This window comes from Neofelis nebulosa, chromosome 15 (assembly GCF_028018385.1).
Source record: "Neofelis nebulosa isolate mNeoNeb1 chromosome 15, mNeoNeb1.pri, whole genome shotgun sequence".
Taxonomy (NCBI): domain Eukaryota; kingdom Metazoa; phylum Chordata; class Mammalia; order Carnivora; family Felidae; genus Neofelis; species Neofelis nebulosa.
The window spans coordinates 70,448,766-70,464,845 of NC_080796.1; the positions used below are offsets into that span (position 1 = coordinate 70,448,766).

At 50.7% G+C, this 16,080-nt stretch overlaps 3 protein-coding genes across 7 annotated transcripts; 1 reads left to right on the forward strand and 2 right to left on the reverse strand.

Moving 5' to 3' along the window:
- Positions 1-160: 160 nt before the first annotated feature.
- On the reverse strand, positions 161-3,187 carry NIT1 (nitrilase 1). 5 transcript variants are annotated; one of them, XM_058701588.1, is made up of 7 exons: positions 3,082-3,187; positions 2,363-2,461; positions 1,859-2,113; positions 1,624-1,727; positions 1,281-1,414; positions 987-1,112; positions 161-702 (listed from the first exon to the last, which is right to left on the reverse strand). In XM_058701588.1, coding segments are annotated over exons 1-7 (987 nt in total). In that variant the 5' UTR covers positions 3,084-3,187; the 3' UTR covers positions 161-435. The 5 variants fall into 5 exon arrangements, with proteins under 5 accessions (XP_058557571.1, XP_058557570.1, XP_058557574.1 ...); XM_058701587.1 differs by having other exon boundaries at positions 3,051-3,155; XM_058701591.1 differs by having other exon boundaries at positions 3,035-3,149.
- Positions 3,160-14,187, forward strand: PFDN2 (prefoldin subunit 2). The gene is made up of 4 exons (XM_058701596.1): positions 3,160-3,307; positions 12,817-12,905; positions 13,017-13,140; positions 13,878-14,187. The coding sequence occupies exons 1-4, from the start codon at positions 3,233-3,235 to the stop codon at positions 14,052-14,054; spliced, it is 465 nt and encodes a 154-aa protein (XP_058557579.1). The 5' UTR covers positions 3,160-3,232; the 3' UTR covers positions 14,055-14,187.
- Positions 14,188-14,395: 208 nt separating this feature from the next.
- On the reverse strand, positions 14,396-16,080 carry KLHDC9 (kelch domain containing 9). Its single transcript, XM_058701586.1, has 4 exons — positions 15,557-16,080; positions 15,089-15,248; positions 14,797-14,995; positions 14,396-14,677 (listed from the first exon to the last, which is right to left on the reverse strand). Exons 1-4 carry the CDS (start codon positions 16,072-16,074, stop codon positions 14,511-14,513), a joined length of 1,044 nt encoding a protein of 347 aa, XP_058557569.1. The 5' UTR covers positions 16,075-16,080; the 3' UTR covers positions 14,396-14,510.

Sequence of the window (16,080 nt, forward strand, 5' to 3'; positions counted from 1 at the left end):
CAAGCTTGGGAGCGTGGGGCCGGGACATGCACTGAGTGTCGCACTTTGATCGGGGCAGGGAGGCTTGTCGAAGGAGCCAGAAGGCCTAGAACTGGAGCCTCGTCCGGCTGGTACGACCCCACCTCCCCTTTTCAGCTCCCAAAGGAGATGTCCAGACACAGACTTTCTGATGATTCTATTTTTTTCAATGCCAGTGCTGCTCAGCCCTCTGCATAACTTCAGTTTTCATGAAATAAACAGTGACTGTAGAAAATTCCACCTTTCTGAAACTGAAATGGGAGCTCAGGCGAAAGTTTCTTCTTTCTCGAGAAGCTGAGCCTGTGTTCCGCCAAGGCAGTCGAGCTTCTCCACGTGAGGGGAGCCGCGCCTGGGTCCTGCCATCAAGTCACGGCAACGCCAGCTCACGATGGGAGTGTCAGCTCACAGAAGTCAGTCTTAAGACCGTGGGTGGCCCAGACTGCCGTAGAGGTCCGGCCTGCGGTGCTGGAACACAGGCAGCTGTTGGCGCAGCTGTCGCAGATAACGGAGGTCGATTCGGGCAAGGCAGAGGCCTGGTCCTTCAGAGCAGCGGGCCACCACTGTCCCCCAGGGATCCACCACCATGCTGTGGCCATAACTTGCTCTCTTCTCGTGGTGGCGTCCACACTGTGCTGCTGCCACGACGTAGCACTGGGTTTCAATGGCACGGGCCCGCAGCAACACCTGGGGATGAGGAGACGTGAGGTCACTCACGTACATGGAACGTCCAGTGGGGAATCGATAGGTGACGGATGTTACAGGCCAGTCTACTCCTTGTGACCATTCTGATAACTGCCTAGGAATGATTTACTGTCACCTGTTCTCTAACGTGAAGGGCAGCAATCTAGGGAATGAATGCTTCCCCCCAGGTGGGAAGGGGAGGAAAATCTTTTCTTCGGCTGGTAGGGCCAAGGGTGGAGAAGGAAGTTTAGAGGAGGCCCTTGGGTTTTGAAGGGAGGGTCTCTTACCTCCCAGTGGGCTGGGCCCGTAACAGATCCGAAAGCTGAAGGGTAGGTAAGTATTTCTGCTCCAGCCTGAGCCAATGCCAGAGAGAGTTCAGGAAAGCGCATATCGTAGCAGATCGCTAGACCAACCTGCAACGAAAAAGAGCCTGACACCCCTATTCTGTTCGTCACAGCATCTAGTCGTTACCTCCCTACCCCGCTCCTTAGGGCTTTCCAGCCTCTGTTACCACCTCAGAGTGTTCCTACTCTCCTCCCTCGTGTTCCTGATCCCGCATCTCCTCCTCTCACAACTCCCACCTTGCCTGCTGGTGTGCTGACAGGAGACTCAAGACTGGGCCCCGGGATGGTAGAGTTGCTCTCACGCATAGGCCCCTGCCCTGGAATCTCCACGTCACACAGATGGGTCTTCCTGTAAGTGGCCACTACTGACCCTGGAGCAAGATGGAGAAGGAGTGCTCAGTGCTGGTGCCCTAGAAGCAGCCAACTTCGTTCCTCTCCTCCCAGGGAGCTAGCTTGTAAGCTAGGATGCCAAGTACAGATGCCCCTTGACCAAGCAAAGAGTTGCGTAACAGTTCTGGAGGATCTTACTTTAGGTAGCAAAGCCTGGGAAGAGGGAGGCTGGAGAGTTCTGAAGTCTCACCCTTGTTGTCCAGAAGCACATGACAATTGTAGATTTTCTGAGTCTGTTCCCAGTCCTGGCCTCGCTCGTGGAAACCACCCAAGGACAGCCAGAGTCCACATTCCCTGGGGGAGGAGGGGGGCAGGGGGAGGAGGCGACACGGACGACTCTTCTCAAGGTTCTACCCTCCCACCTGGCAACTCAGGGACAAGTGCCCAACAAAGAAACTACCTTTTCCTCCCCCTTGCCCTGATACCTGGCAAGCTGGGTATATTCTCCTAAAAGGTTCCCACCCAGTGGCTCTGACAGGCGGAGCGTCTCTGCAGGGTCCCTCGCAACGAAGTCAAATGCCTCCGGCAGGAAAGCCAGGCAAGCACCCAGTCTGGCAGCCTCTCGAACAAGCTCTGCGCATGTTTTAAAGTTCTGCTGCTTGTCTGGGGTTGAGGTTACCTGGCACACAGCCACCAGCGGTAGTTCCCAGGAAGAAGAGAAGATGGCCATGGCTCTGGGCCTGCGAATGGCACAAGGCAGGACTCAGATTTCCCAGCACGGGAAAATCCCAGTTTAATGATAAGGGTCTCAAATGGGGAGGCGGGAGGGCTGGACTGCCCTTTGATTTGTGCTCTTAACGGGGCACAACCACCCACTGATGAAATGTTCTGTGGATGGTTGGTACCCCAGTGTTTCCCACCATCTGGTCATTTAACAAACATTTACTGAGCATCTACTGAGGCACTGAGGACAGAACAAAACGTGTTACCTGGGCTGTGCACAAAGTACTGACGGTCGAGGGATCCGGAGTCCAGGACACAAAAGAAGGGACAGGAGCTGGTGAGGAGGCCTGATGATGAAGCCCAGCCTGAAGATGGTGAGAAATCAAGACACCGGCCCCTCCCTCAAGGAGTATATTTCTAGGCTTCTCTGACTTTTCACACTGTGGGGCCGAATCAGGGCCCTGCCAGTAACACCCCCTAAGTCTTCAAAACACTCTTTACTGTAAGTAATTATGGGCTACAGGAAGAGATCATAAAGTGGGAAGATGGAGGAAAGGGCTTTACTGGGCACCTGAATACCTCGACTTCCAGTGATCTCATATTAAACTGAAGCCATTTTCCTCAGCCAAACCTATCCGCGCTTGAAAAGTCATCTCCATGAAACTTCCTTGTTTTTCCCAGCCTCCCTTCCTGACTGCACGCCTGCACAGCTTTGCGGCTCAAAACATATTCCCCGCCCCCCCCCCCCCCCCCCCCCCGCCCCTTACCCCGGAATCTCTGAGGGGAAATTCACCTTCCCTCCTTTCCCACCGCCCCGTGCTGGGCAGAGGGCACTGGCACCCAGATCCCAACCCGCGCCCCCACTCTCCGGTTAACCCGTCCGAAAGCGTTCTGCCCCTCTCCCAGGGGCAGTGTCTCTGTTGCACAAGTTAAAGCACCGCAGGCGGAATTCACCGCGGCCGGCGGGGCAGACGGTAGGTCCTACATGAAGACACAGCCAAAACCATCCGCAGGATCCGAACCGAAGAGCGGCCTGGAGGCAGAGGCACCGGGACGAGTGGGCGGTAACTCCCAGACCGGATGTGACGCACGGCGGGGCGGGGCTGCGCAGGCCGGAAGCCCAGCAGGCGGCGAAGATGGCGGAGAGCAGCGGTCGCGCCGGCAAGAGCAGCGGCAGCGGCGCGGGGAAAGGGGCGGTGTCGGCAGAGCAGGTGAGGAGCGGAGAACGCGAAGGAGGGCAGCCGGGCCGGGTCCGAAGTCGATGCGGAGAGAGGGGGGGAGCCTGTGGCCGGTGCAGGCCTCACTCCAGTCCCACCTTTGCGAGGCCGCCCAGAGAGGGGAGGGTCCTTGGAGAAGCTGGCCGAGCCCCCAGGGAGAGAGCCAAAGGGTTGGTAGGTGAAGGCCACGCCTCCCTTGGGGGTGTTGGGTGAGCCAGCAGGAGGCGAGAGCCCCGAGATGCGGGGTGTGGGAGGATGCACAGTTGTGAGGGGAGATAGGTCGTCACTTTCCCCACTTCTCCGCACCCTCAAACAGGATAGGCTGGGCAAGGCGGCTCGTAACGAATCCCAGGGGATTAGTCAACGGGCTGGTTGTATGTGGTCTGTTACGTGACCCTGAAACCACGTTGACAGTCGCCCTCACCCTGCAGAGCCACGTGACTCACATACTCGAACAGTCTAGTGTTCCATACTGTTTTGATTCGGGACTCATTGTAAGATTGAATTCCTTTAGCGACCAGAAACCCTTTCCTAACCCGAGTTTGCATTTCCCCCAGTCTCTGGCATCGCGAGATGTTTGATAAATAACTCAGAAAGCCTTTTGTGGCATGGGAGCCATTTGCTAATAGTGAGGCTAGTGTTTTAATGGGAGTGGGAAGAAATCTCCATGATAGAAAGGAAAACATAAACAAGAGCTCTTCTAATTACAGCTTCATTTATCATTTATTTGTGGAACAGTTGCTACAGGCAAAGGTATCCGCATAAGGGTTTTTCAAATTGCCCCATGTAAAGAGCCCGTAGTAAAATAACACATACAAAATGCTAATATGAGGCAGAAGGTGAGTGTTCTAACAGGTATAAAGTGCTGTGGGGTTGCGGGGGGGGGGGGGGGAAGAGTTTCTGCGGGGCGGGGGGGAGATGGAAGGGAAGGGAAAAGAAACCTAATACTTTCTGAGGGTCTGCCTTGTGCCAGGCCCTCTGCTGTGTATAGGGAAACCTAGATCTTGTTTTCAAGTTAGCTCACAGACTCAATGTACAGTATTCCACACGGGCCCCTCTTTATGGTAGCTAAAGGAGGGACCCCCTAGCAAGAGGTTATGAGATTCGAGGAATGGGTGGGAAAGGGAAGCTGTGGTATAGTGGGGTGGCTAAGAGCGTAAGAAGTGCACTTGGGTTAGACAGATCTGTGTTTGAATCACATTTCTGCTATTTATTTTGTATAGGTGACTTCTTTCACCTTGCTCTCCTGTAAAAATATAATGGTGCAGGGGCGCCTGGGTGGCTCGGTCTCTTGGGCATCCGACTCTTGATTTTGGCTCAGGTCATGATCCTAGGGTCGTGGGATCGAGCCCCAAGTCGAGCTCCGTGCCAGGCGTGGAGCCTGCTTAACATTCTCTCCCTCTGTCCCGCATGTGCACACGCTCTAAAATAAAAATTATGCATAATGGTGCGTACCTCATCACTATTTTGATTATTAGTCAAAAAAGGTATTCAGAGTGTTTTTGCACAGTGATTGGAATATAGTATGTGCTTAATGAATGCTAGGTTTTGTTTTGTTTTGTTTTGTTTTTCTTCTTTCCCCTTCTGGAAGAGATATTCCTTCCAGTCAATTCTAAAGGATGAGAGGAGTTAGTCAGGCAAAGAAGGAAGTGGGGAATTTCCTAGGTAGAGGGAATAAGGTACTTAAAAGCACCGAGGCATAAAACCGCCTGGCATGTTTAGGGTGCAGGTAGACAAAGTATGGCATGGGGTGCAAGACTCGAATGTGGGGAAAAAGGGATAGAGAGGGATCTAGGATATTTCTCAGATCTCTGTCTTTGATGGATGCTGGTGCCGTAGAGAATGTAGGAAGATCGGAAATGTCTGGGAGGGAAAATATGTTTATTTTAGGGGGTTGAGTTTGGGTTTCTTGTAGACAAAGGCACGGTTGTGGGTGAAATCCTCCAGGGTTTGTACAGAAAGTGAGAAGAGAAGCAGAACGAGGATGGAGCCAATATTTAAGGGGTTGTGGAGAAAGAAAAGAACCCCTCAAAGAGGGCTGAGCGGGTGTGATGATTGAGTTCGGAGGCTGTTCTTGCTTCACATTCTGTGGTCTTGGTGTTCTAGAGAGAACACTGGGTAAAAAATAGAAGATTTATCAGGGCGCCTGGCTGGCCCAGTAGGTGGAGCATGTGACTCTTGATCTTAGGGTCATGTGTTCAAGCCCCACGTTGGGCCTGGAGCTGACTTTAAAGATTGTGTGTGTGTGTGTGTGTGTGTGTGTGTGTGTGTGTGTGTGTGTGTGTGTGTATGATTTATCACTGCTGCAAACGTGAGCTACATAGGTCCCTTATAAACAAGAGAGAAGGAAGTAACATTGTACTAGGCATTTGTTTGATCTTCTGTTAATTTATTATGCCATTTGGGTAGGTTCTGTTGTCTTCCTATACCTTACCTACCAATATTGTAGGTAAGGACATTTGAGTTTCAGAGACTTTGGTTAACTCACCCAAAGTCAGTAACTGGAAGGGTGGGGCTTTTAACTGAGTGAGCGAGCTGAGAATCAGACAGACCTATTTTTCCATTTACAGCACGACCGTATTAAAGATATTTGAGCTGGGCCTGAAGGATTGGATAGATTTGAACAGGTGGTAATGGAAATAGAATATAGGGAATAGGATGAGAAGAGGAGACCTAGGGAAAGCACAGGCTGACAGTGAGTGGTTAGTTTAGCTAAATCACAAGGTATAAGAAAGTTGTGGTGCTTAAAGCAAGCTGAGTCTTTGCATGGCAAAGAATTTGGAACCTTTTTTTTTTTTTTTTAAGTTTATTTTGAGAGAGAGTGTGTGTGACAGAGAGAGAGAGAGAGAGAGAGAGAGCGTGTGCGAGCGAGCAGGGGAGGGGCAGAGAGTGAGGGAGAAGAATCCCAAGCAGGCTCCACACTGTCAGCTCAGAGCCCTATGCAGGGGCTTGAACTCATGAACTGTGAGATCATGCCCTGAACTGAAATCAAGAGCTAGATGCTCCACTGACTGAGCCACCCAGGCGCCCCAAGAATTTGGAACTCTTTCATGTAAGCAGTGCCCGAGTCACAGAAGGATATATGGTATACTATTGTTTTTTTTTTTCCTGCTACCTAAAATAAGGCATGTTTATTATGGAAAATGTGGGAAACACAGGAAAAAGTACAAAATAAGTGAATGTACTCATGAGCCTACTTTCCAAAAGATAACTGTTATTACCATTTTGGAGTATATCCTTTGATATACTCCCAAAGAGGTTTCTCCCCTCTTTTATGTTTTTGTATATGCATGTGTAGATGGAAAGGGAGGATGTGTGTTCTTTACGTATTTGCATACTTTATAATATTGGTCCAGTACAATAGCATCGTACAGTATATACCATTTTGCAATCTGCATTGTAAGCCTAATATGTCACGAACAGTTTGCTGTGTCATCCAAGTGTTAGGAAAATTAAGTCACCAGCAGCGTATAGGATGAATTTGGAGAGTCCAAAACTAGGGAGATAATTTAGAAGACGACAGGAGTAGTTTAGACAAGAGATAATGAAGGCTCGAAGTGGGGTGATGTCAGTGAGCCAAAGAAAAATTGCTGAGATTGATGCAATAAACTTGGCACTTGTTGCGATAAAGGTGTGTTCAAAGACGAAACCAGGGTTTCCTACCTGGAGGGCCAGGGTGGTGTCATTAGCAGAACTAGGGGAGACAAGAAAAGGGAGCAGTTTAAAACGGGGTAAAAGATGATCATTTCAGCTTTGAATGACCCGAGTTTAAGGTACCCGTAGGACATTTAAGTGGAAATGTTCCGTGCTAATTGTTACCATTTAGTGACAACCTGTTTTCTGCTGGATATTGTCCTAAGTTCTTTTTTTTTTTTAATTTTTTTTTTTTAACATTTATTTATTTTTGAGACAGAGAGAGAGAGAGAGAGAGAGAGCATGAACAGGGGAGGGTCAGAGGAAAGAGGGAGGCATAGAATGTGAAACAGGCTCCAGGCTCTGGGCTGTCAGCACAGAGCCCGACACGGGGCTTGAACTCACAGATCGCGAGATCATGACCTGAGCCGAAGTCGGACGCACAACCGACTGAGCCACCCAGGCGCCCCTGTCCTAAGTTCTTGATGTAACTAGTTGATCTTCACAAACATGCTAGGAGACTGATATTACCTTTATGTTCTTGGTGAAGAAACTGAGATTCAGAAAAGGGGTAACTCGCTCACAGATTTTGAAGCCATTGCTGACTGACTTCCGAATGCCTTCCTCTAACTTGAAATTTGGGTCTAGAATTTCTGAGGCCTGGATTTGCAGACAGTCAAATGAAGGCAGTTGTTGGAACCACAGAGGTAGCTAAGAATACCAGTTGAAATAATATAGGTAATAAAGGGAGAAGTGCTATGAAAAGAATCTTAGATCCTTCTCCACTGTTGGGATGAGAGGAAGAACTTCAGGAAGGGGAACGGAGTGTTAAGACAGGTTAGAGAACCAAGGAACTGAAGGGTCCTGGAAGCTAAAAGTGAGAAGAGAATGAACATTACACTGGGCCTCTCAGTTCAGTCCTCATTGCTACCCTGAGACAATGGTTCTCCGCTTGCTGGGACTCCCCCCCCCCCCAGCCCCCCAAGAAATTTGGCATTGCCTGGAGACATTTTTGGTTGTCACACGTAGGAGTTGCTGCTGGCTTTTAGTAGGTGGAATCAGGGAGGTTGCTAAATATCTTACAATGCACAGGACAGCCCCCCATAAGAAAGTATTTTCCTGCCCAAAACTTCAGTAGTGCTGATGTTTAGAAACCCTGCTTTATGGTGTATTAACTCCATTTTGTAAATGAGGAAACCAAGAGAAGTTAAGTAGCTTGGTCATACAGCAAGTAAACAGCAAAAACACTAGGATATGAACCCGTCCACAATAGACTCAGAAGTCTGGGCTGGTTCCACCTTACCGTGTGCTACTTAAGAGAGTTTCAAAGCAGCAGAGTGAAAATTGAGAAAAAATTGTTGGGTTAGGCAGGAGGCCATTCGTGATCTTTGAGAAGTTAGTTTAATAAATAGTAATAGTTTAATAACTAGTATAGATAGAAAGCAATTTAAAGTGGGCTGGGAATGAATGGGAGGTGAGGAAGTCGAGGCAGTGAGTATAGACTAGTCCTAAAAACATGATGAAGGGGCGACTGCATGGCTCAGTCAGTTGAGTGCCCTACTCTGGATCTCAGCTCAGGTCTTGATCTCTGGATTGTGATTTGGGGCCCGCAACAGGCTCCATGCTGGGCGGCAAGCCTACTTTAAAAAAAAAAAAAAAAAAAAAAAGATGAAGAGAAGGGCTTAGAACCATTATTTGTTGGAGTAATAAGGTCAAAGAAGTTTTCTTTGACAGCTGAGTATGTTTGTCAGGAAAAGAGGGCACTGAACTGAAAAGAAGATATTTAGTGAGTGATACCCTATAAAATGCTTTTCCAGACGCATCCAGTCGTAATTCTTGACCTGTTATTCTATTCTTCAGTGAACCAATAAGTAAATATCATGTAGGTAAGAAGACCAAAGGACAAGAAAAAAAAAAGACCAAAGGACATTTTGGGGATAAAGGTATTGATTGCAGATTTTTTGTAAAGTTACCAAAACTATACGGTAGTGATTAAACAAAAGAAAAAAGAAAGAAAAAATAAAACAGGCAAATAAATCATACAAAACTAGTTTGACTTCTTTTTTTTTTTTTTTTTTAAGATTTTATTTTTTAAGTAATCTCTCCATCCAATGTTGGGCTTGAACTCACAATCCCTGGGTCAAGATTCACACGCTCTTCCAACTGAGCCCAGCCAGACACCCCCTAGTTTGACCTCTATGAGAGGTGACGGATGACAAGCCGGGAATAATACATCAGTTAGAAAAGGGTCCTTAGAGTTCCACAGAGCTGGGGAGAGGTACCAGTTCCGCAGCTTACTGTGCTAACACATTCTCTCTCTCTCTCTCCCTCTCCCCTTCCTCCCCTTCCTCCCCTCCCTCCCCTCCCTCCTCTTCCCCTGCTGCCTGTCCCCTCCCCTGCTGCCTATCACCTCCCCTTCCCTCCCTCTCCCTCCCCTCCCTCTCCCTCCCCTCCACTCCTCCCTCCTTCCTCTTTCTCTCTCCACCATCTTTGGTCTACTGACCCATAAAATGAAGGTACAGGTCTTATACTGTGCTTTTTTGTTTGTTTGTTTTAGAATTAAATGAGATAGAGTCGAGCAGAGTGCCTGGCATATAGTAGTGTTCTTTTCCTTACAAACCTTGGGCGGAAGGTGCAATATTGTAGGACTGTGGAAAAAACAGGTATTTAAAAAGAGGTTGCAGGGGTGCCTGGGTGGCTCAGCCAGTTAGTCCGACTTCGGCTCAAGTCATGATCCCACGGTTCTTGAGTTGGAGCCCCGCGTCAGGCTCTGTGCTGACAGCTCAGAGCCTGGAGCCTGCTTCAGTTTCTGTGTCTCCCCCTCCCTCTGTCTCTCTCTGCCCCTCCCCTGCTCAGTCTCTGTCTCTCTCTCAAAAATAAACATTAAAAAAATTTTTTAAAAGAGGTTGCATTTGCATATTTAAAATTTCAAAGAAGACAACAGTAAAGATTAGAAGGCAGGCCTGCATAGTTGAAAATTAGAAATGCACTAAAATTGGAAAGCTTTTCTACCAAAAAATTTAAGGAATTGATATGCATTTATATGTGAACACACAGAGAGGGTTAACATATGGGATGTATTAACTAACTTTATTATCAATCATTTCACAATATATACATATACTAAATCATAACGTATACCTTAAACTTACACAATGTAATATGTCAATTTTATGTCAGTAAAGCTGGGGGGGGGGCGGGGGTAGAAAACCATGTCCTGTGTAAAAGTGTGCCAAGAATGTAAAGAGCTCTGTATAGTTGCCAGGATTGAAGTTACTTTTGAATAGGATAAACAGTTGGTATTTTAATTTAATTGGATTCTTTTTCAGTAGGGATGTTTACATGTAAGATGAAGATTTTAGTAGGGCTGAGGGAATCAACACTGACCTAACCATCCCTTCTCACGCCAGACAACTTTAGGAGAATGGGAATAAGGGAAAGAGAAGGAAAATAAGTCTGGCCATAAGGGAAAAGACCATTAGAAAAGTATTTTCAGAGGAAGAACGTGGGAATACATCACAGCCTTTCTGTCTTCATTGGCAGGTTACTATGGGCTTATTTTGCATCTAATTTACAGTTAGGTTATGGTTAGCTGCTAAGAGATTTCATTTCCTTTAAGTGCACCAGTGGCTGAAATTTTCCATAATAACTGTAGATAACTCATACACTGAAATAGATTTATTTTAATTTGCCATTTGATTAAAAGTTCATAAACTGGGCCAAGAGGAAGTAGGGGTTGTTAATTAGCAATAATGTTTGAAGAAAAATTGGAGTTGAAAACAAAACCTCTTCTTGCCTTTAGTTGTGTTAAATTGGTGGTTGAAAAGTAGATTCCTACTAATTACTAAGGAAAATAAGTCTAGGCCTCAGAAATTTTAGACTCTTAAGCTGATTTCACTGATGTGTTCAACAAAATACATCCAGAAGAGAGGGTCATTTGGATGCTGGGAGAGCATCTAGAATCTGGTTTCGTTGTGGAATTTCCATAGATGAAATTACTTTGATCTGTAACATCGATAGTGAAGGAAAAGCTAACCATAAATGGAATAGTTTGATATAGGTAGTGGAGTTAGGTTTCAAAGCGTTTGTTGCAATGAGTGCGAGAAGTACACGGAGATCAAAGGTTGGTGGCCGGGAGGAGGCAGCATACGACTGGGGCGACGGCGTCCTAGTCAGACTTATTTCTTGGTTTTCTGAGCAGGAAAAGAGATGTAGGGGTGGCACAGGCCAGCCAGCAGGGTCTTATCAGCTGTAGATGAGCCTTGTGGAGAGAGGTACGGGATAGAAGGTCCTAGTAAAGATGAGGCGGTCACCAGTAGCATGAGACTGGGCAGGATATGGCTGGGAGCGAGAGCGTGGGCGGGCCCACGGCCCTCAGCTGATCAGGAAGGGCCAAGGGGGCACTTGGGTTTGGGGAGAAGGCCATGACAGCAGTTAACGCACTTTTCCTGCCTACGAAGCCCTTTCCTAACTAGCCCGCACCATACAGCAGTTTTATAAAGTAGGTGACCCTGTGTGTGTCACAGGTGAGGGAACGCAGGCCCAGAGGGGGAAACCCAGTGGTTCTCCTTTCTGGATGCACATTAGAATTATGGGGGAGTGTTAGAAGTGCTGAGATCCCAGGGGCCTCACCCAGTGATTGTGTAATTGTTCTGAGGTTCCACCATTCGTGTTTTGAAAATGCTCTCCTGGGGACTTTATCGTGGCGCCAGGGTTGAGAACCATCGGATTAAATGTCCAAGGCCATAGAGCCGATATATGGCACAGACCAACTTGAACCTGGTTTTTTGTCTCTGGGCCCCATGTTTCCCCCACACACACCCCCACGATCTTCTTTCCTCATTACATTTTCCGCCTTTCATCTGGTACTTCTTTCCGAACACAGTCATCAGAGCCCTGTACTGAGAGTGACGGAGGTGGTGATTTTAGTACCCAGTCTGGCTTTCACGCTGTTTTAGGTTCCCTGCTCTGTTTCTGGGGAACAAGGAGCTGGTAGTAATCATTCCTCTGGGCCTTTACGTGTGTTACTTCCTATGCCTCCTTTGCACCCTTTCCTCCCCCAGTTTCTCGTCCTTCAGGCTTCAGTTAAGGCCGTGTCTCTCAGGAAGCCTATGTTAGTTGGGGTTTCCAGGCTACAGATATGGACCCCGAGCAACCTTTTCTTTTTTGAAGTAGTGTTTTGGAAGGCTGGCGGGTAGTTCACAGAATTGACCACAATGAAGAGAAAGGTTAAATAACTGAGTCCCACCAAGTTCAAGAACTAGGGCAGCTTTGGGGATTTCAGGAGGAGGAATGGAGGATCGTCTCTGCAGGACAAGTAGTTGCCTTCGCTGCACCTGTCTTCCGTACCCGTTTCTCTCTACCCCCAAAATCAGTTCCTGTACAGAGACTCTGGTATAGAACAACAGGTCACCGCCCTTGTGGTCAAGGGCCAAGGGTCCTGTGAATGGTAGCCCCACAAGCACCCCCTGAGCTAAGGAGGGGCGGCTCCCCTGTGGGAAGAATGCCGGCTGGGCAGGTCCAAACAGGAGTTAACTCACCACAGAGTCTTTCCGAACAGCCTTCTTTACCTGCAAGTCTAAGCCTCTCTGCAGGTGCCCCAGTGGCTCTCCACCCCATCCTGAGTTACACATGCCTGTTCCTCACGACACGGGAAGCTGCGAGAGGGACTAGCAGAGCTCTCTCTCACACAGTGCAGGCTCTCAGTGCAGGGTGAGTGGCTTCCGGACAGACTGAAGGTCGAAATGACAGACGTGGGTTCTACTCCTTTTCTAAGGGAGGTGTCCAAAGCTCGCCGTCCTGTGTTGTGTCTTGACCCTCTGCCGTGCCCGCTGTCTCCTCTCTCACTTAACTCTTTCTCACCTTCTAAGGTCATTGCTGGCTTCAACCGCCTTCGACAGGAACAGCGGGGTCTGGCGTCCAAGGCAGCCGAGCTAGAGATGGAGTTGAATGAGCACAGGTGAGGGCGTTGGGGAGGCGCAAACAGGAGCGGCGGGCAGGCCACATTGTAAGGGCGGGCTGCCGTGGAGCGGGGCTGGATTCTCCGAGCGGCCTTGTCCTCCCACCCCAGCCTGGTGATAGACACCCTGAAGGAGGTGGACGAAGCCCGCAAGTGCTACCGCATGGTGGGAGGCGTGCTGGTGGAGCGGACGGTCAAGGAGGTGTTGCCGGCCCTGGAGAGCAACAAGGAGCAGGTGAGCGGGAGTCCCTGCGGACAAGCTCTGGGCGCCGAGGGGTGAGGGAAGGGAGGCCGGGACTGGGGGAGCATGGTGGAGGAAGTGGGCGGGCACCCATGTTGAAGATGGCACGTGCAGCCTGTCAGCCTGTGCTTTTTATGCTGTGCAAAGTCCGACTCCTCACACAGGAGGGACTGCTGGCTGGCGGCCTCTTCCCCGGCACTCTGTGACCTGGCTCACAAGCCTGGCTCTCCCAAGGGGGAGAGGCAGCAGTGAGAGCAGGGTCTCTCACAGTGTGGTCCGGGGACACCTGCATCCAGGTCACCTGGAGGCCTGACCCAAAATGCAGCTGCCTGGACCCACTGATTCAGAACAACTGGCTAGGGGGCCTATGGGGTGGCATCCTTTTTTTTTTTTTTTTTTTTTTTTAAAGTCCTCTCCGCGCCCAACGCAGGGCTCGAACCCACAATCCCACGATCAAGAATCACATGCTCTACTGACCGAGCCAGCCAGCCGCCCCACGGAGTGGCATTTTAAAAATAAACAGCCCAAGTGGTTCTTAACGTACATTAAAGCTCACACGCCGTTGTGTTTGAGAAAGGCATACTTTTAGGGTCTCGGCTCTACTATTAATACTTGGTAAAAGGTGAGGTTACAGGTGTCCTCTCTCCTTCCCGTCCCCCAACTATAGTCCATCCCAGGTAGGGGAAGGTGGTTCCTGAAATCCTCATGTAATCCTATCGCTGGCCCTCTAGATACAGAAGATCATTGAGACACTTACACAGCAGCTTCAGGCAAAGGGAAGAGAATTAAATGAGTTCCGGGAAAAGCACAACATTCGTCTCATGGGGGAAGATGACAAGCCGGCAGCCAAGGAAAACTCCGACGGGGCTGGGGCCAAGTCCACCTCAGCCGGAGTGTTGGTCTCCTAGGGACCAAGGCCTTTGCGTTTTTTTTTCTACCCTGACTCCCACTTCTTCTGATTTCTCTTTATTGTTATTATTATTATTTTCTCTGCTATTGTAATATTTTTTTGTTAATTAAATGTTTTGGTCAGAATGCTCAGCTCCAGCCTCAAGCTTTCTCCCAATATTAGGGGCGGGATCTGCATGAGGCATGGAAAAAAGCCCATGATCTGTGGGGTTTGGCTCCATCGGGCTAATGGTTCACAGTTTCAGAGGAGGCCCCATATTTTATCCTTTCCCTTGCAAATAAAGATGTATCTCCTTATTCACTGCCCTCCCCCACCCCCCAAAAGATTCAGAGACAAATGTTGACTCTCAGATTGAAATTTAATAAGCAGGTGAAATGAGGCAGATCGCTCTGGTGGTAACGCGCCGCGAGTTTGCCACAAAACGGGGGCTTGGCGATGTGTCTTGGCATGTTCTTTAGATAAAAAGGTCCAGGATGCAAACCTGTGCACTAGGCGTCCTGCCATCCTCACCGAAACCCCCAACCAGGTAAAGCTGGTCATTCCAAAGGCAGGTGCGATGGCCCACGCGCCTCAGCCCTTGGTCTGCGCAGGGGAAGTGGAACCACGAAGGAGGAGACCTGCCTGTTGGGGAAGAGCAGAGGGTGCTTATTGAGGCGGTACCGTTTTGGCACCATGGGGCTCCTCCTCGTCTTCCCACCTTCTCCCCGCCCTCTTCCCCGCCTCAACCAGCCGGCCCTCACGGGTGTCATAGATGTACAGGTCATTGCAGATGGTGTCTCTGGCTCTGGTCAGAGTTTCTCCGCCAAACAGCACGGCAAAGGGCCCCACCACGGAACACGAGTGATGCCGCAGGCCCCGGGGCCCCTGCCGGGACCCCTGCCCAGTGCTCACAAGCCTGGCAAGCTGTTCCCTCAGATGGGGGGCAGCAGGTGGTTCCTCCTTGCGGGGGAAAGAAGGGGTGTCGGCTGGAGGGATTTGGGCCTCCCAGTTTTTGCCCCTTTCCACCCTAACAAGTTGTGAGTCGACAGGTACCCCAAGCTTCCCGTGACTCCAGTGCCCGGCTACTTCTGGTTCAGCCGAGTTGCAGCCCCCAAAGAGCAGGAGCTGGTGGCCTGGGCGGGGCCCGGGAGTTTGGAGCAGGGCAGCGCAGTGACCCGAGCGTGAGGCTGTGTGACAGCCCTCTTCCTTATAGCTGTGGATATGCAGCAGTTCGGGCCTGAGTTGGGTTTTCTGGAAAATACAAGTGCTGTACTGCCCTTTCCCCAGCCCCTTTCTGTGGTGCCAAGCATGGAAAGGAGGCAGGGACCGAGCAGCGGTCGGATGAGAGGGGGGGGTAGCAGCGGCAGAGAACGAGCTCGCTATCGTAGTCACGGTGGGTGCGGGGGGGAGGCGGGTGCCGGGGTGCGGCTGTGGCCGGAGTGCTTGCGATTCTGTTCCCCTGCGCTTTTCCAGAGCACAGATGAAGGGACGGGGGACGGTGCGGGGCCCGGGGTGCCATACCTGTAGGTGCGGGCGCCGGGGTCCAGCCGTAGCGTGTAGACGCTGCCGTAGCGACGCTGGGTGCGGGTCCCGCCCTCCCGGCCCGCCACCCGCAGCTCGCGGTCGGAGACGCGGGTACAGGTGTGGCTGCTGAGGCCGGCGGGGGGGCGGCTGCCGGGGGCCGCGCTCCACGCCTCCCACGCTCCGCGCTCCGTGTCCAGCGCGGCTACGGTGGCCACGCGGCGCGACCCGTCCCAGCCGCCCACCACGCAGAGCCAGCGCCCGCCCACCGGCGCCGCGTCGTGGTGGCTGCGCCGCGGGCCGCCCCGGGCCCCCAGCCTTACGGCCTGGCCCCCCGCCGGGTCGAAGACCACCGTGTCGCCGCTCGGCTCCGTCGCCCCTCCGGCCGGGAGGCCCCCCACCAGGTAGAAGCGTCCCCGCAGCTCAGTGCAGGAATGGAAGGCCCGCGCCAGGAGCGCGTCCCGGGCCACCGGCCGCCAGGTCCAGCCCGCGCCCCCCGGGGGCCCCGCCAGCGCCATGACCCC